The 27,450-nt window shown below is 38.3% G+C and overlaps 2 protein-coding genes across 7 annotated transcripts in view; one reads left to right on the top strand and one right to left on the bottom strand.

Moving 5' to 3' along the window:
* LOC105184630 (protein artichoke) overlaps positions 1-27,450 on the bottom strand; it is a 168,529-nt gene that overhangs the window by 79,834 nt on the left and 61,245 nt on the right. The window lies entirely within an intron of this gene.
* Hbg2 (alpha-glucosidase) lies at positions 1,110-6,218 on the top strand. Its single transcript, XM_011143523.3, has 2 exons — positions 1,110-2,376; positions 4,404-6,218. Exons 1-2 carry the CDS (start codon positions 1,133-1,135, stop codon positions 4,879-4,881), a joined length of 1,722 nt encoding a protein of 573 aa, XP_011141825.2. The 5' UTR covers positions 1,110-1,132; the 3' UTR covers positions 4,882-6,218.

Genomic DNA, 27,450 nt, shown 5'->3' with positions numbered 1-27,450 from the left:
AATGTTGCGTTGGCTTATCGCGCTGCACGTCTACGTATCGTATACTCTGTATATACAGGGTGTTTGAAGAAAAGCTTCAGGATCTTAAGGGTAGACAATACTCGCAAAGTGGAGGAGAAAATTCCTGATAAGCACAAGTCAAGAGATTCGTGTCGTCGGAGATACGAACAATTATTTATTTTAATTGAAGCAAGGGACTTACTCGATTCTATTGTACACAGCTATACATGAAATGCGTTTTTGTCATTTTTTGATTAGAACAATACGATGACATTCCCGAGCAAAAAATTGCTAGGGCCATCCTGATGAAGCATAAGGCCCTGGATAAGGTTGAAAGTAATTAATTCTTTCCGATGAAATTTACATAACTCGGAGCAAAATTTGAAATTGAAATGTTCTCCCGCTCTTTTGCGGTTTTAAAGTGTTGACATTTAACTTTTCGAAATGACATATGGTTTGGCATTTGATGCACGTAACCTCAAATAATCAGAAGTGTTCACAATGGCTGTCAATAAAGAGCATATTCGAAATGCATTTCGCATTTCATTTAAACAAAAACGCTTCTGAAGCAGTCAAAATTATTTATGCTGCTTATGGTGAAAATGCAGTGACCAATCGCACGTACCAAAATTGGTTTGAACGTTTTTGAAGTGATGATTTTTGCACAAATGGTGATGATTTTGGTAATTTCTTCACAACCAACCACGCTCCGGTCAGCCAACAAAATTTGAAGATGAGAAGTTGCAAAATCTGCTGCATGAAAATATGGCACAAACACAATAAGAACTTGCGGAAGAGCTGGAAGTAAGACAGAAAGCTAGTGCGGTCGTTTCTTATTTCTAGATTCTCTGTAATCCATTCTTTTTATAATAGTGACGCGAAATCTCAGATATTTACGCTTCGTATAGTACTATTTGATATCAGTTTATATTGGAAACAAAAATATCGCTTATCACAAAATATCACGTAAATATCAATCAATTGATATCTCCCGAAGATAGACAGAGATAAGGTCGGATTTATCAGCAAAAAATGCTAGTATTCTAATAATGCACTTGTCATCAATTTTTTACAAGGATACTCGTAGCGAGGTATAAAAACACGTCGCCATGGGCGATCGAAGATACAGATCATGATGTTCCGCTTGTGTATGTCACTCGTAGCGCTGGTTGCTCTGTCCGCCTCAGCGGCGGTTCAGAAGGCCAACAAAGATTGGTACAAGAACAGTCTGGTATATCAGATCTACCCGAGGAGTTTCAAGGATAGCAACGGCGACGGTATAGGCGATTTAAACGGTATCACGAGCAAGCTCGAGCACATTGCAGACATCGGCGCTCACGCGTTATGGTTGTCACCGATCTATACGAGTCCGCAGCTGGACTTTGGCTACGACGTCGCCAATTTCACCGACGTCGACAAGGATTACGGCACCTTGGCCGACTTCGACCGGCTCGTGGCAAAGGCCAAGTCCCTCGGGCTCAAAGTGATCCTCGACTTCGTGCCGAATCATAGCTCGCATGAGCACGAGTGGTTCAAGAAGAGCGTCCAAAGGATCAAACCGTATGACGAGTACTACGTGTGGTCCGACGGGAAAATAGTAAACGGCAGCAGGAGGCCGCCCAACAACTGGCTGAGTGTATTCCAGGGTTCCGCCTGGGAGTGGAATCCGACGCGTAAACAATATTACCTGCACCAATTCGCCGTCGGGCAGCCGGATCTCAACTATCGCAACGCCGCACTGCAGCAAGAGATGAAGAACGTGCTGAAATTCTGGATGAATCACGGAGTGGAGGGCTTCCGTATCGACGCTATCAATCACATCTACGAGGACGCCCGTTTACTGGACGAGCCCCGAAGAAACGTGTCCGGTCTGCCGGACGACGACTACGACACCCTGGATCACATCTACACGAAGAATCTACTCGAGACCTACGACGTTCTTAAGTCGTGGCGACAACTGCTGGACGACCACTCCAAGGCCGCCGACACGAAGATGATCTTGACCGAGGCCTACACGACCTTCAATCTCACCATACTATTCTACAAGTCGGGCTCGAACGTGCCCTTCAACTTCATGCTGATCAGCGACCTCAACAACAAGTCCAACGCGGCTGACTTTAAGCTGCTGATCGATCGCTGGATCAACCATCTGCCTGACAATTCCGCCTACGTCGCGAATTGGGTGGTGGGCAATCACGACAACCATCGCGCTGCCTCGCGATTCGGAGTCAAGCGAGCCGACCAGCTGTCCATGTTGGCGACCGTCTTGCCTGGCGTCAGCGTGATTTACAACGGCGACGAGATCGGCATGGTCGACCGACCGTTCACGTACGAGGAAACGGTGGATCCCGCCGGATGCAACGCAGGCCCCGAGAGGTACCGTCTCGCGGCCGCGCCGATGAATACGAATCGTGTTTCCGTATCGTTACGCAATGCGATAGATTCGGGACGCCTGCACCGAACCCATATACAGGATGTCCGGGATCTTTTGGAAACGAAAAATTGTGAAGATTAATCAGATCAAACTGAGAAGAAAAGTCAAGTACCATTTTGCAAAAATGGTAATAGTTATCAAGTTATTAATGATTGAAAATCATTAGAGGCTTTTTTAATTGATAATATGAAAATTTGCGTACATTTTGCAAAATGATATAGGACTTTTTTGTGTAGAATGACCTGATCTGCAATAATATAACGGCTATTGTGTCTAGCGATAGATATAAGTATATTGAAATTTGAACCTTGAATCTCGAACCTAGTCGCTAGGCACAATAGCCGTCATATAATTGTAGATTAGGTCATTTTGAACAAGAAAAATCCTTTACCATTTTGCATATAAGTACGCAAATTTTCAAGTTATCAATTAAAAGAGCCTTTAGATGTTAATAATTTAATATTGTGATGTTTGCAAAATGGTACTTGACTTTTCTTCTCAATTTGATCTGATTAATTTTCACAATTTTCCGTTTCCAAAAGATCCCGGACACTCTGTATTATTAGGTCACCAAGAAAGGTCGCGCTGTTTTAATCAATAGAGATGAATAATAAATTTCCGCAATAATTAATTCTCGTAAGTGTTATACACCAGTGGATTCTCTGTTAAATAAACTTTTGTTTAAGCATACTCACACTTTTAATTGACAGTGTGCGCATGCGTAGTTTGACAATGATGAAACCCAGAAACGGCGTGAACTTTCTACCTTACCTAATATTTGCACACATATATCCTCCTTGGGGATTTCTCTCTAGGAATCTCTATTAACTCTTTGAGCCTTTAAACGGAACACACGTTATCTCACAGAAATTTTCTTCATTTCTGTGATTTTTAATTAACTAACTAATTAACTTTAACTAACTAACTAACTAAGCTAATTTTGTGATTTAACTAACTTTCAAGCAGTCATAGTCGACTATATTATTATTATATACTCTGAGAAGCACATAAGGAAGTAAAAATAAATAGCATATAGCTTAAATATGTTTAATTGTTAACTTGCTAGAAACAAGTGAAAATGAAAAGAGGAATTTTCTTTCTAGAAAAATTCATTTGTGAACAAACCATTAGGAGAGAGAATTAGCATATTATTTTTCGTATTTTACACATTTTTAAAACAATTTTTCATAGGCTCCATTTTTTATAATACATTGTTGAGATTCTGACATTATTTTTATTTTAATTTTTTATCAAATAAAAATAAAAAAAAGAAAACTAAAAATAAACAAAAACATGGAGATAGTTACTCGCTTCGTTATTATCGTTATTTCTGGCTATCGCAAAAAAGACAAGATTACTAATTTTGAAAAAGTTTAAGGTCGTTATTATTATCTTCTAATTCGCCATTTTGAATGTCGACTTTTTGTACTCAGCAACCCAGAAAAAAACTTAAACATGAAACACGAATAGATTCTATCGAAAAACCAAAGTTTTTGAACAATTGGTCCGCCATATTGGATCGGCGATTTTAAATTAAAACATTCTGACTTCAGATTCGTAGTCAGTGACCTCGAGGATACTTAGATATCACATTTCAAAACATTCCACCGGGAAATAAAATGTATGACTCAAAGGGTTAACTAATAATTTTGATCGTCGGATTTTTCTTTTTACGCAAAGCGAGCTATTTTCTTTCGCCGATTATCGAATGGGATCACATGTTAAATGTTGCAAAACCTTTCAAATTTGGTGTTGCATAATTTTATGTTCAGATCCGAAAAATTCGGTGAACGCGTAGAAATAGGACTGCGAAAAGAATTCCCCGTTACTCTTATCGACTGCTTCACCTTGCTTCTTCGGGAAGCCAACAACCCAAGGGCGAAGGATTTTCGAGCACTTCGAAAGTTCAACTATCTCCGAATGCGTCTCCAAGTCGCCCAACTAAACTCGAGTATCACCGCCTTTTCAGGTATCATCTGAAATCACGGGACCCGGAGAGAACGCCCTTCCAGTGGGACAACAGTACGAGCGCCGGTTTCTCCAGCAGCAGCAAGACCTGGCTTCCGGTCCACGATAATTACAAGAGCCTGAATCTGGCGGCGCAGAAGACCGCGGTCGTGTCGCATTACAAAGTATTCAAGTCCCTGGCGTGGCTGAAGAGGAAGCCCGTCATCGAGCGGGGCACGCTCCAGATCGTTCTGGTGACCGAGAGGATCCTCGGGGTGGTGCGACGACACGGCGCGTCCACCGTGGCGCTCATGGTTAACTTCGCCGACACTCCGCTCACCGTCGACGCCAGGACCTGGATGAATATTCCCGAGCAGCTGATCGTCTATGCGTCCAGCGTGCACTCCAAGCTGCTCGCGGGATGGCGCGTCGACACGACTCGCGTCATTGTGCCCGCCTCGGCCTCTGTTGTGCTCGCCACGGAGGATTTGCTTCAGTAAATTCTTGCCTATCCCGACCGTCCTCACGATTAATTCCCTCTTTCTCTCTCTGTCAACACGAGGTTATTCTGGGTGTAATACGTACATGAAGGCGCGTGTATAGATCCAGCGGGTCGTCTTGCGGGATCAAGAGCGATGAATGCGAGCAGAGTGAACACGAACAAGCGAGGGAGATGTGTTTTGTTCGGGTTCTTTTGCGGCAATTAAAGTTCGACTACATATTAAGGGTGTAATTTTAATGTCTGCGTGACTGTTTTGAATAATATGAAACTATTATCCAAATAGCCCCGTGATTTTAAAATTGAGTCGAGTTTTCATTAGAGAAGTTATCCGGAAGGATTTTGACGGCCACCAGAATTTGCTCAAGCTGTTTTGAAGCGAAGGGAACAGGTGTCAGGCATAATCCGGAAATGCAGTGTCAGGAAAACATGGCGGGTGAAGTAAGATATCCCCCCCCCCCCACTCAAGACTAACAGTCCTTTCTCGGTCATCAAACACACGTGTGGTCTAGCGTTGTCATGGCGAAAAACAGCGCCTTTATGATTCACCAATTGGGAATCAAGCGTTTCTCGTCAATCACTACTTTCAGTTGGCCTAATTGCAGGCAACGTTTATGAAAATCGATAGTTTCATTGTTTGCTGAAAACTTGAAGTATGCTATTCGCTTCCAAGCCCATCAAACACAGAGCGCGACTTTCTTTGGACGAAAGCCAGCTTTGGTTTGCGCTAATGGAGGCTCGTTTCTCTTACTCCAGGATTTTTTCTCACAGTCTTCTTACAAACGATCCATTTTTCGCCCGTCACGTTTAAAAATGGCTCATCTTCGTTACGTCGTAGATCAAGCCGCAAGTGAAGACGCGATTTAAGCGATTTTTCTCAATTTATGAAGCGCCCACACATCTCAATTAATGTATTCAAGTTTCTTTAAATGAGTTGCACAGTTAATGTTTTGGAGAATCGCGGCGATTCCTTGCGCTGTTTATTTTAATTTAAGATATCGGTTTGATCTCGTCATCAGCGGAGAAAGGCCTCTCTGAACGTGGAATGTTTTCCAAAGAGAAATCTCTCGCCCGATACTTGACAAACCACTTCTGACATGTTTGCTCATTCCCAATATTGTCTCCGTATACCGCATAAATCTCCCGTCGTAAAATTTGCGTTATGTCTTTATCTTTGCGATAACAAAAATGCATAAGATGGCGAAAATGTACTTTCAGATTCTTCACTTTTAAACTGATACTGCGTCATTCAACGAATCTTTGCGCGAAGAGCCTCTTAGCCTTCCTTCAACGTGTCGGACGTTTCAGAAAATTATGGAAAATTTATCGGTTAGAAATGACAATATCTCTAGCATTAACTTCCGACATCACTATTGGCAAAATCCGAATGAACCTTCCGTTTAATTTCATAAATAAGCGAGCGAGCGATCTCGACGTCTTGCAAGCCGTCGGCCATTCACTTCGACAAGGTGGATTAATTGTTTCTCAACAACAATTTCAGGTGGATAATAAGTTCGCTTGTTCGTGTGTACCTACGTAAAACGTGTACTCGTTTAACTGAAGAAATCTCGTCGAAATTGGAAATAAAGAATCTTCTTCTCGTGTAGAAAATAATATAAATTCGCGTCGTGCAATTATATCGATTGGACTCTTAACTCAGCTGCCGCGTTACCTCGATAATTAATTTTTCTCTCGCTGTTATTCTGATATTAACTTCACCCCCCTCTGCCCTCTCCCGCCAGCTCCCACCGCGCTTCGCTCTTCGTTCCCTCCTACAATCAAGTACATTTACTTTTTATCGGGACGTTACGTCTTCGCAGAACGGAAAGGTGGCGTTTCTTTAACTTAACCCTTTAATGCCTACTGGTGACTATAGTTACTAGAAACGTATTTAAGAATCCATAACTTAGTCAAAAAAGGAGATATTTTCATTTTCTTTGCACCACTGTAAAGGTGAATTCTTTTTCTAAAAAATGGTATATAGATTGTATATAGATTCGGTTTAGTTTGTTTTTAGCTCAGTTTTAATGATAACATGTTTTGTCAAATTCCAAGTAGGCATGGTTAGCATTGTTACTGACATCTAGAAGTGCACTATAAATGAATAAATTGGTATCTGTTATAATGTTATATATTTGGAAGCTTTCTCAGATGCAAAATATGAAATTAAAAGAATACAGAAATTCGAAATGGCGAATCCAATATGGTGGATAGGAAAATCAAGAAATCAACCTATTTTCATGAAACCTGGTGACCTACAGTTTTTTATGCGACGAAAAATGAAGGGATGATTGACTATCTAAATGGTATAAGATATTCTTCTGAAATAGTAAGCTTGACGCTCTGAATGATAACTTCATTCTTCATTCTTCATTCACAAATATAGTAAAGTTTCAGCTCAAAAATGTCAAGCTGACTATCAGAGTTATGTCGTATAGATTACCCTTCATTTCTCTCTGTACAGGTTGCTCATTTCGTATATACTTTTAGGATTTAAGTCATATTTACCAATAAACAAAACACGAACGATAAGAAAACCAAACTAACGAAACCAACAAATGAAAAGCGGAAATTTCGATGTACTCATTTATTCAGAAGGTAGTTTTTCATAGATATAAAATTCTGATATTTTATTTGGTTATCACTATTTATAGTCTCAGTTCGAGAAAACTCAAATTTTATTCTTAAAACACTTATAAAAAAGTCGGGCGTTAAAGGGTTAATCGGCGGCAAGCGTGATTTCTCCTCGATGTATTAGGAGGTTGAATTAGTTCTGGTTTCTAGCAATAGATGATTTTAGTAACAAGTTACTGGTTAGTACGAATGTTGAAATCTGGCAGCACTGAAAGATTTGACATTTCTCTATGATGTATGACAGTTTGTGTGCTATTGTTACTGATAGTTTCATTGTTTATACGCGTCTAAAGTAGATCATACAAAATTGCATTTTCGACATTCGTTACTTTTTTATTCGATTTGAAAAAATCGGCAACTGAAGTTCGTGAAATGCTCGTTACAACTTATGGTGATCAAGCTCCATCGTATTTCAACTGTAAATTTTGGTTTCAACGATTCAAAAGTGATGATTTCGATTTGAGTGACAAAGAACGTACTGGTCAATCAAAAACATTTGAAGATTCTGAGTTAGCATTATTGAATGAAAACACCACTCAAACGGGAAAGCAACTGGCTGAACAACTCAACTCGATAAATCAATAATTTTTAAACGCTTATACGCTATGAAAAAAATTCAAAAGGAAGGCAAATAGATTCCACATGAATTGAGTAAAAGTGTCATTGCAAATCATTTGAATATCGTCATGTCTTTGCTTGCCAGGCAGAAAAAAGAGTTTTTTGTAGCGAATTGTAACTGGAGATGAAAAGTGAATTTATTTTGATAATCCAAAGCAAAAGAATCATGGATTGAACCATCAACATCCACACAAAACGGAACATTCACAGTCACAAAACAATGCTCTTGGTATTTGGTGGAATATGGAAGGTGTGGTGTACTATGAACTTCTAAAACCGAATGAAACAGTTATGGGGGAGCGATACTTGAGCAACAATTGGTCAAATTGAATGATGAATTGATGCAGAAAAGGCCAACGATAGCCTTGCAATAGACGCAAAGTGATTGTTTTGCACGATAATGCTCGTCCACATGTTGCTTCAATCGTTAAACAAATATTATTAGAGCTCCAATGGGAAATCCTTCCGCATCCAGCGTACTCTGCAGGCCTAACCCCATCTGATTACCATCTATTCCGATCGATACGACACGCTTTAACAGATACACACTTCAATAATTACGAGGATGTGCAAAAATGGATGTCTGATTGGATCGCTTCGAAAGACAAATCGTTCTATCGTCGTGGGATCGCTGTGTTGCCAGAAAGGTGGGGAAAAGTCACAGCTAACGACGGAAAACATTTTAATTGATGTAAATTTAACCATTTCTTTAAAATAAAGATAAAAAGTTGACAAAATAAGACCAGAATTAATTCAACTTCCTAATATTTCACTCGATGCAGGAATATTCCAATTATCTTTGAATATTTCTTCTATCGGCGAAGCTCTCTCCCGTGACTTTGCACACGTTTGATTTATCGCGGGTAATGGCGATAGTCGCTGACGCCGACTGGATGCAGCGTATCTTCGCAGGATGTAAAATGATCGAAAACAATAACGCGACGGTATATTTCGCAATAACGTTCGATTCTCTGCGGTGACGGCAACAGCAACGGCAACGCGCACGCGCACGAGAGTCTGATCTTTCAATAAATATTAGTCTTTGACAAATACCGATACTTTATCCAGTCCGATTTACATTACAACTCGCGACTACGCTATTTGTTGTTTATGTCTACGTGGATAAACGAGTAGCCTGTGCGACATGCCGAATATTATTTGCTATTGGAAAATCTGCAAAATCCTGATACACGTATGCGCGCGCGCGCGCGCGTGCACACACACACACACACACACACACACACACACACACACAAATATGCTTTGCTGTTCAGCAAATATAGCAAGACAAGCAAAATTTGGACATCTGTCTGATTTACGATTTCGTGTATTTGCGAAAGCGGCTTAGCGAAATAACACTGAGTTATAAAAAGAATTAAAAAGTTGATTACGTACAGTACACGCCAAAAGGACCTTTGTCAACACATCTCTCGCGCTGATCCTCTAGCATATTTCACGTTTCAATATGACGCGACCCGCTTTACTTACTTTCGTTAACGCGATAAACCCGCGTTGCTCGAATTGTCCTTATCGATATTATTAATAAGGCTCGAAGACATCGGATCTTTTCTTCCCGATATCGATGGAATATTTATATAATATCGACGCAAAACATTTCCAAGTTACGAGACGCAAAACTTTCATGCTTGACAAACTTTAGGAAGAGAAGGGCTAATGGCAGTCTTTAAAAATGATTGGTAGCGCAATGTGAAATGCTAAAATGATATTCCCAAAAATTACAGATATTTTCACATTTCTTTCTTATTCCTGACCTGGATTCTTGGTATCGCAAAATTCAATAAAAACTTTAGTTGCTTTACCACAAGATAACTTACCGAGAAGCTTCGCGTATGTAAGATACATGCGGTATAAGTCTATGGAATCCTGAGATATGTGAATTCTGGGATTTAAGAGAAGTTATAAGGACACATACACAGAATTATTATATTTCAAATGTAACATGTCAGGTATTTCGAAAACTAAATGATATCTCGAGGTCCGTTTTTTTTAGGTTGTATTGTTTCGAAAGCAGGTACATTTTGATAAAAAAATTTAATTTTGAGTAGAAACGCCAAGGTAAAATAAAGGTTAAGTTATTTTTTTAATGGAATTCTAATTTTTTTAATGCCTATGTTTGCAACCCTTATTATGACGAATTCAATGACATAGCCAGAGTCATTAAAGATTAAATAATGGAGAAAGACTTAGAAAAAAAGAAAAATAACCAAACCCAGATCACCTGATTTGACCTGCCTAGATTATTATTTTTGGGATAGAATCCTTTGGATAGAACCCTTTGGGATAGAATCCGATTAATCGTTTATTTTAATCTTTCAACAATCAGGGAAAATATGATGCAACGAATATGTGAAGCATGTCAAATAGTTTCAACGAGTGAGTTACAAAGAGCGATGAATTATTTTCAACGAAGATCCCGACTAGAAATTTTAATCAGATATGTTTGATATTGACAAGGACCTAATAGGGTGAGTGAAAGGTAATCTTAATTAAGTCAGATCTTATAATGTCCTGATGATAATTTAGGAAGAAAGATTTTTGTAATGTTATAATGTTTGAATCCATATCAGAACCTTAATGTAATAACCTAGTGTATTATATAATAAATTAAATTAATAATTGTTCATAACTCTGACAATATTGAGCGATTCACTGGTGGACCCGAAATCAACGTCTTGTGCCAAAACCGATAATTTCGTATTTTACACAGATGCTTATCTATAAGGATTTTTTCGGGTCGCTGGTGATGAATCCAGGATCGAAATTTCAAAATTCCAAATTGACGAATCCAATATGTCGGCTCGAAGTGACCAACTTTGATATATTCTATTATGGATATGTGTCAAATTTTGTAAGTTTTTTTGGTCACAAATAACGACTGTCATAAATCCAAGGATTTCGCCAGAGCCATTCGGCAAAAAAGTAGTGTCTTCCAACATATTTTACCTGTTAACAATGGAAGTAAAAGTATTCATAATGGAATATCCTTAATGTCACTAGAAGTCGCCGTATTGGATTCGCCATTTTAGACTTTGCTATTTCGTTTGAATTCATCATCAGCAACTTGACAAACATGGACATATCGAATATGATCTTCTTCATAATGGAATAACAAAATTAATTACATGGACCTGGACCATTTTGAATTTTGAAATTTCGACTCTGGGTTCGCAACCAACGACCTGAAAACCCCTCTATGAAGAAAATTTCACAATAAATTTCAAATGGGGACATCAATCTTAATAAATTATTTCCAAAAACTAACAAAATTGAGTGTTCAAACGCCGCCATGTTGGATCTGTCATTAGGAATTTTTCATAGTCGTATGAAATGTATAATATACAGGGTGTCCGGGATCTTTTGGAAACGAAAAATGATGAAGATTAACCAGATGAAACTGAGACGAAAAGTCAAGTACCATTTTACAAAAGTCGCAATAATTGTTAAGTTATTAATGATTGAAAATAACCACATCCGCAGGCTGTTTTAATTGATAACTTGAAAATTTGCGTACTTATTTGCAAAATGGTAAAAAATTTTTTTGTTCAGAATAATCTACAATTATATGATCTACAAGTATTCAAAGTTTAATACACTCATATCTATCGCTAGACACAATAGCCGTCATATAATTGTAGATTAGGTCATTTCGAACAAAAAAAATCTTTTACCATTTTGCAAATTAGTACGCAAATTTTCAAGTTATTAATTAAAAGAGCCTCTGGATCGTCATTTTCAATCATTAATAACTTAATAACTATTACGATTTTTGCAACAGAGTACTTGATTTTTCTTCTCAATTTTGATCTAATTAATCTTCACAATTTTTCACTTCCAAACGATCCCAGACATCCTGTACACAGTTAAAAATTGACACTCGGAAAGATGACAGACGCATTCCACTCGACGACCTTTCCCTTTTTGCTCATGAAAAGGTAATTTTTGCGTTTTTCTTTACCAATTTACAAATCTGGCAACCCCACACAGGCCAGAAGAGCGGGGCGGCGCGGGAGGGAGGAAACAGATCTACCACGGGAAAGCCGATAGTTCGATCACAATGACTAAGACGTGAGGCCGAGGCTCGGGCGGATTTATACGCGTGTCTTCGCTTTCGCTCTCTCGTGTACACATGAGTAGTCGGGAAAATTCTCGAGTTTTCATGCCGACAGCCGGCACTATGCACTGGCGCGCTGCACCAATCATGCTGAGTGCACATTCTTCAACCTCCTCTCTGTCTCACGCTCTGTCCGTCTCTCTCCTCTCCTCTCTGACGTTCTCCCGTCCCCAAGACAGTCCAGAAAAGATGCGCCACTCCCGTTACCCAGCAGGCAGGACTGCTTCGTTTGTGTGTCGTGCATATAACACGCGTATGCGACGAGCATACGCGGCAGCTGGAATGCGCGCAGGTCGGCGAGGCGGCTTGCATTTTCAACCGCCGCTATCTTTCTTTCGACGTTCTTCTTCGTCTTTCTAGCCCGCGCAACCGCGACCGGATATTCGGCGCTGGAAACCTCAGAGGTGGCGGCAGCGCCGGCCGTATCTTGTTTACTTACCGGTAACTCAGCTCTTAATTAATTCACGTATTCTCTTTCCCTTTTCCCCTTCGCTGTCCCCGCTCCTCCTTCGCCCTTCCTCTCTCCTCCTTGCTGCTCTATGCTCGTTTTTCTTTTTGCTACACTTTCTTCTTGCCTCTCCTTCTCTTTTGGCTTTGTACGGCGCTGGTAATGGACGTCCAAACGAAGCGGGGCTCGTGATATGCCGGCGTTAACAGCGGCAGCAGCGATTCTCCTCGCGTTATTCCTCGTTCCCCTCGTACACGCGCGCTCTTTCATATTTAAAAGTATTCGAATGAATGAAAAATGTTTGCTTGTAGATGCGCGCACGTGTGCATCGTGCGTATTGCAGGCATTGCGAGGCAATTGCTAAAGGTAGCAACATAGACGCGCGTCCGCTCCGCCGACGCAGAAAATTGTTTCGCGTTTCGCTTAATTATGCAAGGAAGTGCACGACTGCAATCTGCCATGTTAAAGGTCGGCGTATTCACAGATGGATCCTTTGTAAGACTTTACCTTTTCTTTTGCTCTTTCGAGAGCAATCGTCGAGCGACTAAAGGGAGCATCGGGCGAAACAATTGCTACCGGAGTACCACAGGATAACGGAAATGAGATGGGGAATATGTAACAACAATACGCCTGTATTGAAATACGCCTGTGAATGTTTGTGGAAGAATTATTTAGAATGCATTATAGGTCAGATGGTCTCAGATTAGAAAGAGAGATTTCTCGGTTTTTCGTTGAATTCTGACCTGCACAAAATTATTGGCTGTAGTGTTAAAAAGGTCGCCCCCAAAATCGAAATTTTCCTTTCATCTTTGATTGCAAACATATAATTGATGACAGATTCGTGTCCATGCACCATTATCTGTCTTCTTAATGTTTCTTGTATGAAATAAATACAAATACAGGTTAACACGAATAATCCAAAGCTTACGCAATTATTTATTTGTCAAGTGATAATCAGGGTTGGACATATTTTAAACTGTTTGATTAAAGCAGAAGTTTTAAACATGCAGAAGGTTTAAACATTCGATAATTTTAAACGTTTTTTTTAAGTATTTTATATAAATTTTGTACGTAAAATTATTAATGATATAAACTTGATCTTTTTACGAAATATTTTCTTTTTATTTTCGTATATTACAATATTACACACAAATATACATAGAATGTCCCAAAAATCTTGGAACGGTCAAATATCTCGGGAATAAAGCATTTTAAGGAAAAATATTTCATACAAAAGTGTAGAATTTCAAATAACGCAATATATAGCAATATTAATATGTCTTTGAACAATATTGTCAAAGTCATATAAGGATCACTTTGAAATTTTCAAATAGAAATCCTCATTTTTTATATTATATTATTTTTTTTTATTAAATTGAACAATTTTTGTTTAAAACATTTTTTCCTTTGCCTAATATTTTTTTAGACATTTAAGGGAAACTTGGCAACTTTTTCAATATTTAGCTTACGATATCTCGGTAATTTTATCGGAAGAAAAAGTGGTACTAGACTTTTATACTCTATTTGATCTCAAGAACATGCTGTTGCAATAGTGCCCTAACTTTTGTTAACTTGATGATCTTTAGAAATTTCAAAATCATTATCTTAACAAAGGTTAGGGCATTATTGTGACATATTCTTAAGGCCAAATAGAATATTAGATTGGTGCAAAAATAATTACAGTTTTTATCATTATAAGTTTGGCGCCGATTTTTCTAGTTACCCTTATCTTTTCCAGTACTTTATCTTATAAGAATAAACAAACTTGTTTCCCGTCGGGAGAAATGTGTGCAAGCCAATAGTCCTTGTTTTGATTAATAAATATAATTTTTAACTGATATATGCGTCTTTATATTCGATACGTAAAAATTGCAATTATTTTTGCATCAATTTAGTAAAAAAGTCTAGTACTCCACTTTTTCTTGCGACAAATAGTTATCGAGGTAACGTAAGTTAAATATCGAAAAAGTTACTAAATTCTCCTTAAACATCTTAAAAAAATATTAGGCAAATAAAAAAATATTTCAGATAAAAATTGTTCAAATTAATTGGTAGGAAAAAATGATATTATATAAAATTGGAGTTTTCATTAAAAAAATTCAAGATAATCTCCCTATAATCTTGAAGGTGCTGTTCAAACTAGTATTGCTATATAATGCGTTTCACTTAAAATCCTACAACTTCTGTATTTTACATTTTTTTCTATCTTGCATTTTTTCAAAGTTATTTTTCAAAGTTCAGTCGGGTGACCTGATTTAGGTACCGCACTCTGTGTGTGTATGTGTGTGTGTGTGTGTATAAATTTTGTCTCAAGTGCCTCCTGATTCTCTATAATATTCTCTATATTCATTAAGTATCCGAATAATCGGAAATTTGTATAAAAAACAATTTAACATGCCTGAGGATACAAGAGGCATCACTGCCAATTCATGTCTTGGAGTTCTGTGGCTTCTCTAGCATCTTGTTTGCTGATTACTCCGTTGTAGCGTTGCGGACATTCACTCGTGACGCTGACACCCGCATAGGTACGGTTCGACCGGAGAAACACGTATTAATTAACGTGATGCCAGCGATTCGATTTTAAGAATGATGGAGGTTACAAGTGACATGTTAGTTAACGCGACAATAACTCGGTTAGGTTGTACGAAATGCGCAGAGTACATTCGGTGAACATACCGCGAGGACAAGATGGCCGATTGCATGTGTCGATTGCCGGTTCGTGACGTCTTGTAACCATTAAAGTATTTAATCACGGTATCTAAATACTTTCTGCGTATTTTCATATGTGACTAGTTACGTTTTCCGCTTCAATGATCGTAACTAACCCCATCTTTTTCATATCTGTATCTAAAATTTCATTTCATGAAAATACAATTTTAGAGTGATTTCGCAATATTATGTGAAGCTTATCTCATTGATTCAAGGGGATCAACACCCTTAAAATTTACGAAAAACGGGTTTTCATATTTTTAAATAATCGCACGAAATTACTTTTTTTGCATATTTTAAATGTCATCGCGTTCTAAAAGTCTAAAAATTATCTGAATGGCAATTGAAATATGAAATAAAGTTATGCGCTTGCAGCACCTGAGCCCGATACATATGTTTCATCGAGAACGTTGTGACACACTTGATGTAAATCAAAGTTATAAAATTTTAACTCTTTGCACTATACTTGAAACCATTTGTCAAGATATTTTATATTTTATCGTTTTTGTGCAACTCGGTATTTGAGCTATGTATTTAAATTTAAAATATATAATTTATCCCCATAAAAAATAGTCCAATGGTGTAAGATCGGGTAAACAAGGAGGGCATTGCCATTCATTTTCATAGGAATATGTCAAAGTAAAAGTAATTTTTAAGTTATATATGTGTACATAACATAAGTTTTGACAAGTAAAACTTATAACTATAATAAAACTCTACAACGCTATTCTACTGTACAAAAGAAGTGATATATTAAATCAGTAGCGCCAACTGAGAAACCTAACATATACAGGGTGATTCAAAACAACCTTCCATTATTAAAAGTATAAAATCCTGATGAAATTCTAAAACAACTTTTCCTCTTGCAAAATTTTGGCAAAAGCTTAGATTTTAAATTATTAACAAAAATAGTAGACCTATTGCGGGTCGGGTACGGGAGGTAGACAGGTGCGGCGCACCTCTCTACCTCCCCCCCTCTCTACCTACCCCTCTCTCTCTCTCCCCCCCCCCTCTTTCTCTAGTACATTTTCTCCTATACTGTATTCTAGCATATCTCTTGCTCGCATTCGCTGCTGTTTGCTTCTTCAGCGCCCCTGATGTCGGAAAAGCGAGATGCACGCATATCCCCACTCTTGTGCGTCCGACGTTTCTTACTTATTACTTTCTTACTGAATCGAAATTTTCCGTGATTCGGACTTTATCTTAAAATACCTCCATTTAGAGACAACGTACACAAAAATCACAAGAACATTTTGCTTCTTATTTTTTAAGGCCGAATCGATTGGGACTAAAAAACCTCGATCGGTTCAGCAATTGCTGAGATATGAATATCTCACCTCCTTTGAACTCGCAGTTTCACGTAATATAGGCACGGTGTGCCTCGCGCTGTGCGGGCGCAACTTCGATGCGCTTGAACTTGGTGCGAGGCACTATTGTGCCTCTTGATGTTTCAACCACCTACGACAAAAGAAGATTTAAAACGAAGAATACGTGAAGCTTGCGCTAACATGACCCCAGAAATGTTGTTTAGAGTTAGACAAAATTTTGTAAAAAGAATTAATAAGTGTTTGAATGTGCGTGGTCAATAGTTACAACGTTTAATCAAGTAAAAAGTATGAAAAACTATAAAGTCTTTTATTTAATTTATAGTTTTATCGCTTTAGTTTGAACGCACTTTATTGTAAAATTTAAATATTTATAACTTTTGATAAAAGTATTTTTGAAGGAAACGTTCCAGATAAAGTTTATTTGTTTTTTTCCGTAGAATCTAAATATGTAACATTTTATAGGAGATCCTGCTTGAAATTACGAAGTTACCCCCACTTCCTTCAAAGGACAGCGGGAGCGGACTTTTGTTTATATTATTTTCGTTTATATAGTTATTTACAATATCTATATCTATTATTTTATGTTTCTTAATTTACAAAATGTATGGAAATATATGGCAGAATTAAAAAAAAATGTCTTCATTCAACACATACTTGAAAAATATCTAAGAAACACATAGAATCTATATATGATTATATTTTTCTTTTAATAGTTGTAACCTATAGTTGTACGTATCTAACTATTTCAGAAAATGTGTAACACTGCACGTAACACTCGTTTCTAGACAAATACGTGACAAGTGTTCGAAACAATTGGCGAGGCGATCGTCGTCGCTGACTAATCAATAACGTACACATTCGGAGAAGCCGAGAGCCCACACAATCAACACTCTCAAGACATTCCGGGCCTTCGAGTAGTCACCATCGAGTGTGTCACGTATTTACCGTACTCACCGTGAAGTACGTGTATTGGTACGTTAATTATAGTCCCCGTCGGACGATTGAAGTATACGACAACACGTGCCTCCATCAAACACGGAGCATTGTTGAACTACAATATGTAGTTTGTAACTACACCATCTGCTTGCGCAATCTGTCTCACTCTTTCCTCTACCAAATTACGAATAATTGTTTAGTTGATTAATTAGTGAAGAGCACGTGTTTACTTGATTTTACGTCCGAAGAATATGAAACAAAGTACTTACTTCCATTTCGGAAGAAAAAGACAAAAATGCAGATAAGAAGAACCAACTTCACGAAGAATAGCCGTCTTGTCACCGCGACATGTTTGCTAAATGTACGTTACGCTTTCCGTGCAACGTAAGTGAACTTTTGTTGGCATTATACTAATTAACATGTGTCTTTCCGATCGAATAGTATCTTCGCGAGCGTCGGTGTAACGAGGGAGTATCCAGAGTGCTACAACGGAGCAGCCGGGAGCTGGGTCAGAATGCTGGGTTGGAAAACCGAGATAGAGAATGCAGAGCACCAGGACGCGGGTAGCGATACATCATGTATTTCCAAGTAAGTTTCCAACTATAACAAGCGTTTGATTGATTTACTGAAAATACGGAGGTACCCCAGTGGAAATTTCGAACCTAGTGCACGTCTTCAGTAGCGAAAACTCTTCGTGTTAAATTTGCAAGTTGTCTTTTTTTATTCTTTTCGAATCTCCAAATTCTATATAATTTTCAACGCTGATAAAAAAGAGTAAAAAATGACAAGAAGAGTTACGAGTAAAGAAAATTTATTTCTTACCCATTTTTTTATTCAGAAAGTTAACTTACCCATTATTTTATTCACATTGAATATTTAATATTTGCATAACGTATATACAATCGTAATAAGTCATAAATTATATTTTGGTTGTTGACATTAAATATAAGAATTGTGCAGATAGAAGATCGAACATTGAATAATTTTAAAATAAATTTTAAAATAATTTTTTTTAAGTTTTAACATGGAGAAAAAAACAGTAAATAAATTCACTGTCATTCAAGTTTGACAAGAATTTGATTGGATGAAAGGTTAATATAGAACTAAAATTTCGACTGGCGTTGTTAAATGTCTGAAGAAATAAATTTTTTTTTAATACAACCCAATGGGAGTATATGTCTATTACAATTTTAAACTATTGTTTGAGTAATACTGCTCGTAGTGATTAGATAAACATGTGTTGAGCGCAAACTATTATTTGCGCTCTAACTATTATGTGATATTGTTTACATGATATTGTTTACAGGATCAAATCCTGGGGCTTGTGTTTTTTAAAGCGTTAAATTTCTGATTTTGTATCGAGGAGTCGACTAGCTTCCACATTTATGTGTTGTTGAAGTCCTTTTTCATGTTGTCTCGCGAAGTCACTAATAACTTCTGTGACGAGTTGTCTTAATTTCTTATTTTAGCGCTTAATTTCTGATTTTGTGTCGAAGAGTCGACTAGCTTCCACATTTATGAATTGGTGAAGTCCTTTTTCATGTTATTTCGCGAAGTCACTAACGACTTCTGTGACGAGTTGTCATAATTTCTTATTTTAGCGTTTAATTTCTGATTTTGTGTCGAGGAGTTGACTAGTTTTCACAGTTATAAGTTGTTGAAGTCCTTTCTTATGTTGTTTCGCGAAGTCATTAATAATTTCTGTGACGAGTTGGATATCTAGGTCTGCATGAGGATCATCGTTTCGTTGATACCACCTTGCATTGCTCGGATGATTTGATAGCGCTGTATTATCATTCGATTGGATTTTTCCTTACAATTGTATTCCAGATCGTTCTGATGATCGTTTGATAAAGCAATCTTTTATTGTATAGACTTAATTGTGATCTTCGTCCTATGAGCCAGTACATTTGATAAGTTTTTAGGCGAATTTGTCGTGTGTCTTAGCAGAATTTTGTTGTAGAATTTTCTGTTCATTAATGCAATCGTGCACGTGATAAATTACTTTTATCTTTCGTAGGGCGAAGGTGACATAGGTAGATTTTGTTTCACTAAATTTGACTTTCCAATTTCTTGTCCGTTTCAATACTCTGCTTATTGCTCTCCGAAGCCTTATTGTTGCTTCAGCCTGCGAATCACTTACTGATATTATCGCTGTATCATCAGAAGAAGTGGCTATCGGTGTGATATTATCAGTTGCGGTGTCAGTTGTATATAATAGATATAAGATAGGCCCGATGACACTCTCTTGTGAGAGTCTTGCTTGTAAAAGACTGATCTTACCTCTTCATGTATTACTCTCTTTTTGAATTTTTGTCATAGAGGTATGATTCGAGCAGTCGACAATAGTTTCCTGATAAGAGTTTACCTAGTTTAAAAATAAGTCCCTCACACCACACCTTGTCGAGTACTTGCCTGCGCAACACCTACGAGCACTGCCGCGAACAGTATTTCTTTTCTGCCGAAAGAAACAAGTTAATGTTATTTGTTTCTTTTTCGATCGAAAAATGATCAATGTTCCAAAATTGTGCAATTTTAGTTCCCCTTTTATCCAGCGAAAACGCGACGAACTCTCTCTGCGCACCAACGTGATATAAGCGACTAATAATAAATTATACTTACACAAGTAGAATCGAGAGATCCCTCGTAGGATTACAGCGATTCACGACTATACTGAAATAAATTCACATATTAATACTCTATATAGGACGCTGAGCGATATCGACGAGTGAGTGTGAGAGATGTAAAGAGCAATTCGTTACTTATTGCCACGAATTACAGCGCCACGCGTTTTACGCCGCGCTTAGTATCGCGATCGTCGTGATTACGGGAAAATTAGCATTTCGGAATGGTACTATTTCGCCAGGTGCGATGTGCGTAGTCGACTATTAAACGGCACGTGCTATCTATGGCTGCTCGCGCTATGGCCTCGATTTACAACATGACATCATGGGGAGCTGCATAAAATAATCTCTGCATTAGCCCGCCCCCTACTCTTTTTACGTGCATGTGCCGCCGCGACTACCCTTGCTGAATGGGCGCCATATACTAAGTGGACTTTATGCACATCCTGAATCCAATTATCCTGAATAATTTATCGCCGAATCGCAGACGTTAATGACATCGGCTTGAATTAGGCAAGCTTTTCATAATGGTAACCTTAAAAATAGAGCTCCCTATGGTCTGCTCGCCGTGCGTCCTTTATCACTAATGAATCACCGCCGTCAGTAGCGTGAATGAAGCCCAACGATCCCTCGGCGTCCTGAATCATCGATTAATCGTGCAAACAAGGCTTTATATTTCGCGTATTTTGTAGACGTATTAATTAGCTTCCCAGTCGGCCGATAACGCGTCAATCCGTTACAATCGGTGACAGTTCTTTCGTCCGTTTTGTAAACGAAATTGTTAACTATTAATTACACAGGTCTACAAGGTTTTGTTGTTGGGCAGCTGGGGGTCGTTTCCCAAGTAATTTTCTGCGTAGAATCCGAATCCGAGGTCAGAATTGACCCATCACGTCAGGATTTTGAGATATTTGAGGTTATATACTTGAAAAATGGCTTTTTGGGCTACTTTTGAGGTTATGTATAGGACGCACAAAATTTTTTAGCTCTTTTCTTCTAATTGCATCATTTAGTACTACTCTTTCCCTTCAAAATGAGCTGTCGAATGGTCATCTACGATTTTTCCTTGCAAAGTTACGGCCATTTTAAGATAACATGATGAATTCCAAACCCTGCGCCGTTATAGCCCAACAACCTCATGAGCATTCACATTAAACCTGTAAACTTTGAACTATAAACCCGAAAACCTGGACTGAAAACTGTATATACGGGTTTTTGGGGTCGCTGATTACGAATTTGATCTCAAATCGACCCCAAACCTATTATAATATAAACCTATTATCCTTAACGCTGCAAACTTTTTTTCATCTACATCGGGCGTCAGGCTCACATCAATGAGGTTAGAGCGTTATCGCTTCGCGAGATATCGAGGGGACTGAACGGTAGAAAGATAACGCGATTGTTGTCAGTAACACAATTCGTTAACAAAATTGCGTAATAGTATATGGTACACACGCGGCATTCATGCATTCGTGGGCGACGTGAATGAAATTTTATTTTCATTGTTCCTCGGTTGGCATTACTCACGCGTCATTGACTGCATTTTCGGCGTATGATAACGGCGTGCGATTCGCTTTTTTCCATTTCTATTTATAAATATCTCATGCATTTTGCGCATTCGTTGAACATTGTCACGCGCGCGCGTCCGGCGACATGAGCGGAAATAAATGCTGAGGGAGGGAGAAAAAAACGGGACCTGGTCAAATGGATGCGCGCAATGCAGCACGTATTGGATACTCTTTTGAAACACACGTTTTTGTCGTGTCGTTCTGCTATAAGAGTCATCGGCCAGTAGTCGATTTGTATTCAGGTGCGCCGCAAAGGGAAACTATCTCGACATCGAATTAATTGGATAAAAAATACAAAAAGATTAAATCTCGTCGATTTATAGCGCACGTTATACAATTCGAAGTAATGATCCCTTGTAGTCTGTCGATCTCTATTGCACCTTGTTAAAACATTTAGACAATACAAATTATCGGAAAGGTGCTTTAATTATTTCCTTTCTTCCAAGCGAAAGAGATGTCCAAACCGACAAACGGGGAGAACGGGTCGAGAAGATATTTAAAAGATATCTTCAAAAGACATTTAATATTGTAAAAGTGTCTGTTTTTAATATCTCTTAAATATTTTCTAAAATTCCGTCTGCCGCTCCGATTTCTTTGACGTAAAATTAGCGCGCGTAACAAATATCGGCGAATTTTAAATCCGTCTTTTTTTGGCTAAAGAGTAACGTTTTATTTACGGGAACACATTACTATCGCGGTCTGATTTCTATTTTTTGCACAAATACGCCGGCTGCTTTTACGATCGAAGATAATCCGAAAACAGATCGGAAAGTTTCGTATTCCTTGTGATCCACATTACGTTGACACGAAATTAATTAATTAATTAATTAATTGATCTACGGAAGAGACTCGCTACGGAAAAATAATGAGGAATACAAGAGTAAGCTAATAAGTAACGTGAATAATTGCAGAACTCCCGCAAATTATATAACACTAAGAACTACAAATAAGGTAAAAACAGTTTTTCCGTGATTAACAGTTTTTTTCCCCCATGAGGTAACGTTGACGCAATAGATCGCTTAAAACTATTAATTGAAAATAAGAAGAACAGCATGAAAATTTATATCTCTTTATACTCCATACGCTTTCGCAAACGATGGTAACAGTTCATTTATTAGGTGTTTCAGCTAGTTTTGAGGGATTTTTTTGCAGAAGAAACATGTTTATTTTTGAGAGACGTTAAATTATATTTCATTCAATATATTTTCCATCGTTAGCTATAACTTTTCCCCACTTTCGGGCAACAAGTGAATTCCGTGTTAAAAATATTCGTCCTTCGAAGTATTCCACTCATCGAGCCATTTTTGTATTTTTTCATATAATTTGAAATGCTGGTCAGCAAGGCTATGCTACATAGATCGAAATAAGTGGTAATCGGAAGAAATACAGTCCGGTAAATACGCGAGGTGTGAGAGGATTTATTTTACAAAATGACGAATCATAAAATTTTTATACGATTAGCTGAAATTGTACTTTAGCTTTCAAGGTCGGTGATTACGAATCCGAGGTTCAAAACTCATTGTTCAAGATTGCAGATTCAAGTTGGCGGATCATGGAATTCTAATATATTTACCTGATATAGTCTTCCGATTAATTTTTCAGGTCTTTGACTATAAATCTGAGATGAAAAATGACGACTTTGAAATGGAAATTGCGAATGTTGATTTTCAAAATCGCAAATCATAGAATCCGTGATCGGCTGATATTGTACTCTAATCACTTGTTCTCTATCATTTTGTTTACTGGTCGTGAATTTAAGGTCGAAATCCAAAAATAAATTCCCAAACTTGTGAATCGAATTATTATAATGAAATGAGCTAAGATCCTGCATTAATTGATTTCCCGCATGATTGATCACGATTTTTACGTCAACATTTCAAAGTCAATTTTTGGAGTGATCGATTGGGATGAAGTGATAATGATTTAGTTTCCAATATCGCTCAATTCAGTCTCGTAGAAAATTAAAAGTTTGTTTTTGAAAACGACTAATTAGGAATGATATACCGGATGTGTCTCATATAATAAGACGAATTCGTAATCAGCGACCTCGATAATCCCCTGGTATAAATCCTTGTCAAGATTGTCGAAGTTTTCTCTTTTTTGGCTACCATCTTGAATTTGCTATCTTTAATTTTGAAAATCTGATAACAGATTTGTAATCATCGATCACAAAAACTCCACAATACCCATTGTCACCAAAATGATTGCGATTTTTCACATTTGTGGCCGTCATCTTGAATTTTGAAAATCTGATAATGGATTCGTAATCAGCGACTCCAAAAATCCTACAATACTCATTGTCACCGAAATTATCGCGATTTTTCATTTTTGCGTCCGCCATCTTGGATCTGCCATCTTGAATTCCGAAAATCTCATAACGGATTCGTCATCAGCGACCCCAGAAACCCCCGTATACAAATTTTCATGTGATTCGGATTTTCTGAAAAATACGTGCGTCAAAAGGTTAAGTTGGCGCTCGGGGCGTCAAGAGAGTCAAAGACACAACACGCGCTCTGGCTTTCGTTTCCCGATCAATTTGCATCTAATGAGTCGCGGAGCAGGCCGTCTTGAATAGCCGAGCGACTTATGAGCGTGGAGGTTTTACGTTTGCACAGGCCTTAACAACCGTATCTCTACGCGGATACGTAATTACATCTCAGCGTAGCGGTCGCGGCGTAAAATCACGGTTTGTATCACATTTAACACTCGAGGTACACTAAGTCGGTACACTAAGCCGGCGTAAAGTGGGTCGTGTAAACGTAGCCATTGATGCGCAACACAGTGCCACTCTCGGGGCTGTAGCGCGTTTCGCGACAATGCCTTGATTTGTCCTGGTGTTTGTCTCCGTACTACAAACGGCGTAACGTTATACAATCCGGTTTTGATAAAATAAATAACCGCGGCGGTTAACGAGAGAGAGAGAGAGAGAGAGAGAGAGAGAGAGAGAGAGAGAGAGAGAGAGAGAGAGAGAGAGACAGAGAGAGAGAGAGAGGCGACTGTCGAACTGTCGAGCCGCGCGTACAACGGAGACAAGAGAAGCGTTTAACTGAATTGAAACGCTAATCACTATCCATTGGCTCATCTCGCTTGTATGAGTCGACATCACAAACGTGAAGTACGTTTCTCGGAATGAGTAGTTCCAACGTTTGCACGCCTGTTGCACTCGGAGATATTGCGGTGAATTTTTCAGACGCGCGCATTCTTGCAGACCGTCTTCCAAAAACCGTGCGGCGAAGACACGTGAAGCGACGCGTGTGGAACGTTATTTCAGGAGCTGGTTTAAATATCGCTCTCTCATTGCATAAGTTTCCCGAGAAGGTTTTTCCCCAGAAACGATGTTTCATCATCGTGGGCGATAAGGAATGCGAAAACGCCGCCGTGAGAGTTCTCACGGAAGGAAATGTCATCCGTTCGCAATGAAGCAGAATTTTTCGCTTCGCTTCCTTTAACGGCAAGTTAGAATTTCTCTTGCCGGGAGTACCGGCAGCTAAGCGAGTCCGAAATTCTTGCAGAGGTGAGTGTACTCGGCACGTCGTACTACCAGCACGAGCTCGACGGCGGGGAAGCATTAGGAACTATTTATCAGTTGACTTTCCATCCCTCGTGCACTTCCCTCTGGGAAGAAACGGTACTTGGTCAAGAGAGAAAAAAGAGTTCCGAGGTACAATAGTAAGTTGGCTCCCGTGGAATGAGAACAGAAAACGGATTCTTAATGAAAGTTGTCATTTGTAAGAATCGCACTGATGAAATTCAAACGACGCAGACAAGCGTCTGGAGGATATCTTACTATTTTTAAAACGTTCAGGGTAAAAGTGAAGTGATCCACCTCCGCGTGATAACCTTGTGTATTACATATATTAGATCTGGTAATTAATTTCTTCCGATGAAATTTACATAGCTCAGAGCAAAATTTGATATTGAAATATTCTCCCGCTCTTTTATGGTTTTAAAGTGTTGATTGACATTTAACTTTTCGAAATGACATATGGTTTGCTGTTTGATGCACGTAATCTCAAATAATCGATAATGTCCACGATGGATATCAACAAAGAGCATATTTGATACGCACGAGGTATTTCGCACTTCATTTAAACAAAAACGCTTCTGAAGCAGCCAAAATGATTCATGCTGCTTATAGTGAAAATGCTGTGACCGATCGCACGTGCCAAAATTGGTTTGAACGTTTTCGAAGTGACGATTTTGATCTTTATGACCAACCGCGTTCCGATCAGCCGAGAAGATTTAAAGATGAGGAGTTGCAAAATCTACTGAATCAAAATATGGCACGAACAAAATAAGAACTTGCGGAAGAGCGAGGACTAAGAAAGCTACTTACGATCGTTTACATCGTATGGGAAAAATACGGAAAGAAGCGAAGTGGGTTCCACACGAATTAACCATTGACAACAAAAATCGCCGATTGACCACATGCGTTATCTTGCTCGCCAGACAACAAAAAAAAGATTTTTTGCACAAAGTTGTAACTGGTGACTAAAAATGGATTATGTATGAAAAGCCTAAACGCAAAAACTTCTAGGTAGACCCTGGTCAACCGACAACGTCGACAGCAAAACCCAAACGCTTCGGGAAAAAAGCGTTCTTCTCTGTAAATGTGGGATCAGAAAGGTATGCTGTATTATAAGCTCTTGGAGCCGGGTGAAACTATTAAAGCAGAGATTTACCAAGAGCAATTGATACGCTTGAGTGATGCAATCGAGAAAAAAGGTCATTTACTGGACAAAACAGCCGTAAAATCACCCTGCTGCACGATAATGCTAAACCGCATACAATAGAAGCCATAAAGGAAATCATCTTACTCTTGGGCTGGAAAGTTCTCTCATGCAGCGTATTCTCCGGACTTGGCTCCATCAGATTTTCACTTGTTTCGGTCGATGCAACACGCACTGTCTGATGCGCATTTTTCGACAGTTGACGACATACGAAATTTCATCGATGACTTTATAACCTCAAGGCCACCAAGTTTCTATGGTGATATATGAATATTTTCATGAATATTTCATCGATTAATCTTGTTCTATTGATTCTTAAATAAAGATTGAAAATTGTCGAGGATCGGAAAGAATTAAGTACTAGACCTTATATTGTCAAGGACACTCTCCTGAGTAACATTCAAGAGGTTTTAATTGTCGCTCATTGTTTATTGAGAAGTTATCAACGAAAGAATTTTCATAATTGAAGTATATTTTTTCCTCAGTGTACATGTGTGTGTATCAAAAGATAAACAATATCTCTTCGAAAAAAACCTAACCTGAATCATCCTACATATTTTTGTACATAGCTCTTTAATAAAATATTTTAAGGAGATTTTATCAACAATGCTCAACCATATGCAAAGTATAAGTTGAGTTAAGTTAGATTAAGTTAGATTCTTTTCAGGGAGAAAGGGCAAATTTCCTAACTTTTTTCGTTAATAACTTAATAACTTCTTAATAAACAATTAGTGACGGCTAAACCTTTTCGAATGTTCTTAGAAGAGTGTGCTTGATGGTATATGTAACACACAAGATTATTGAAGGTGGATCCCCTGAACTTCATTTTTACCAAACGTTTTT

This window comes from Harpegnathos saltator, unplaced genomic scaffold (genome assembly GCF_003227715.2).
Source record: "Harpegnathos saltator strain DR-91 unplaced genomic scaffold, Hsal_v8.6 scaffold599, whole genome shotgun sequence".
NCBI lineage: Eukaryota > Metazoa > Arthropoda > Insecta > Hymenoptera > Formicidae > Harpegnathos > Harpegnathos saltator.
Note: the sequence above shows the minus strand (reverse complement) of the source record. Positions and strands in the feature narration are given on the sequence as shown.

Excerpts from the sequence above, each read along its gene's own strand:
- Hbg2 (XM_011143523.3), top strand. The coding sequence starts at position 1,133 with ATGATGTTCCGCTTGTGTATGTCACTCGTAGCGCTGGTTGCTCTGTCC. Across the intron at positions 2,377-4,403 it reads TGCAACGCAGGCCCCGAGAG|GTATCATCTGAAATCACGGG; the intron begins GTACCGTCTCGC and ends CCGCCTTTTCAG.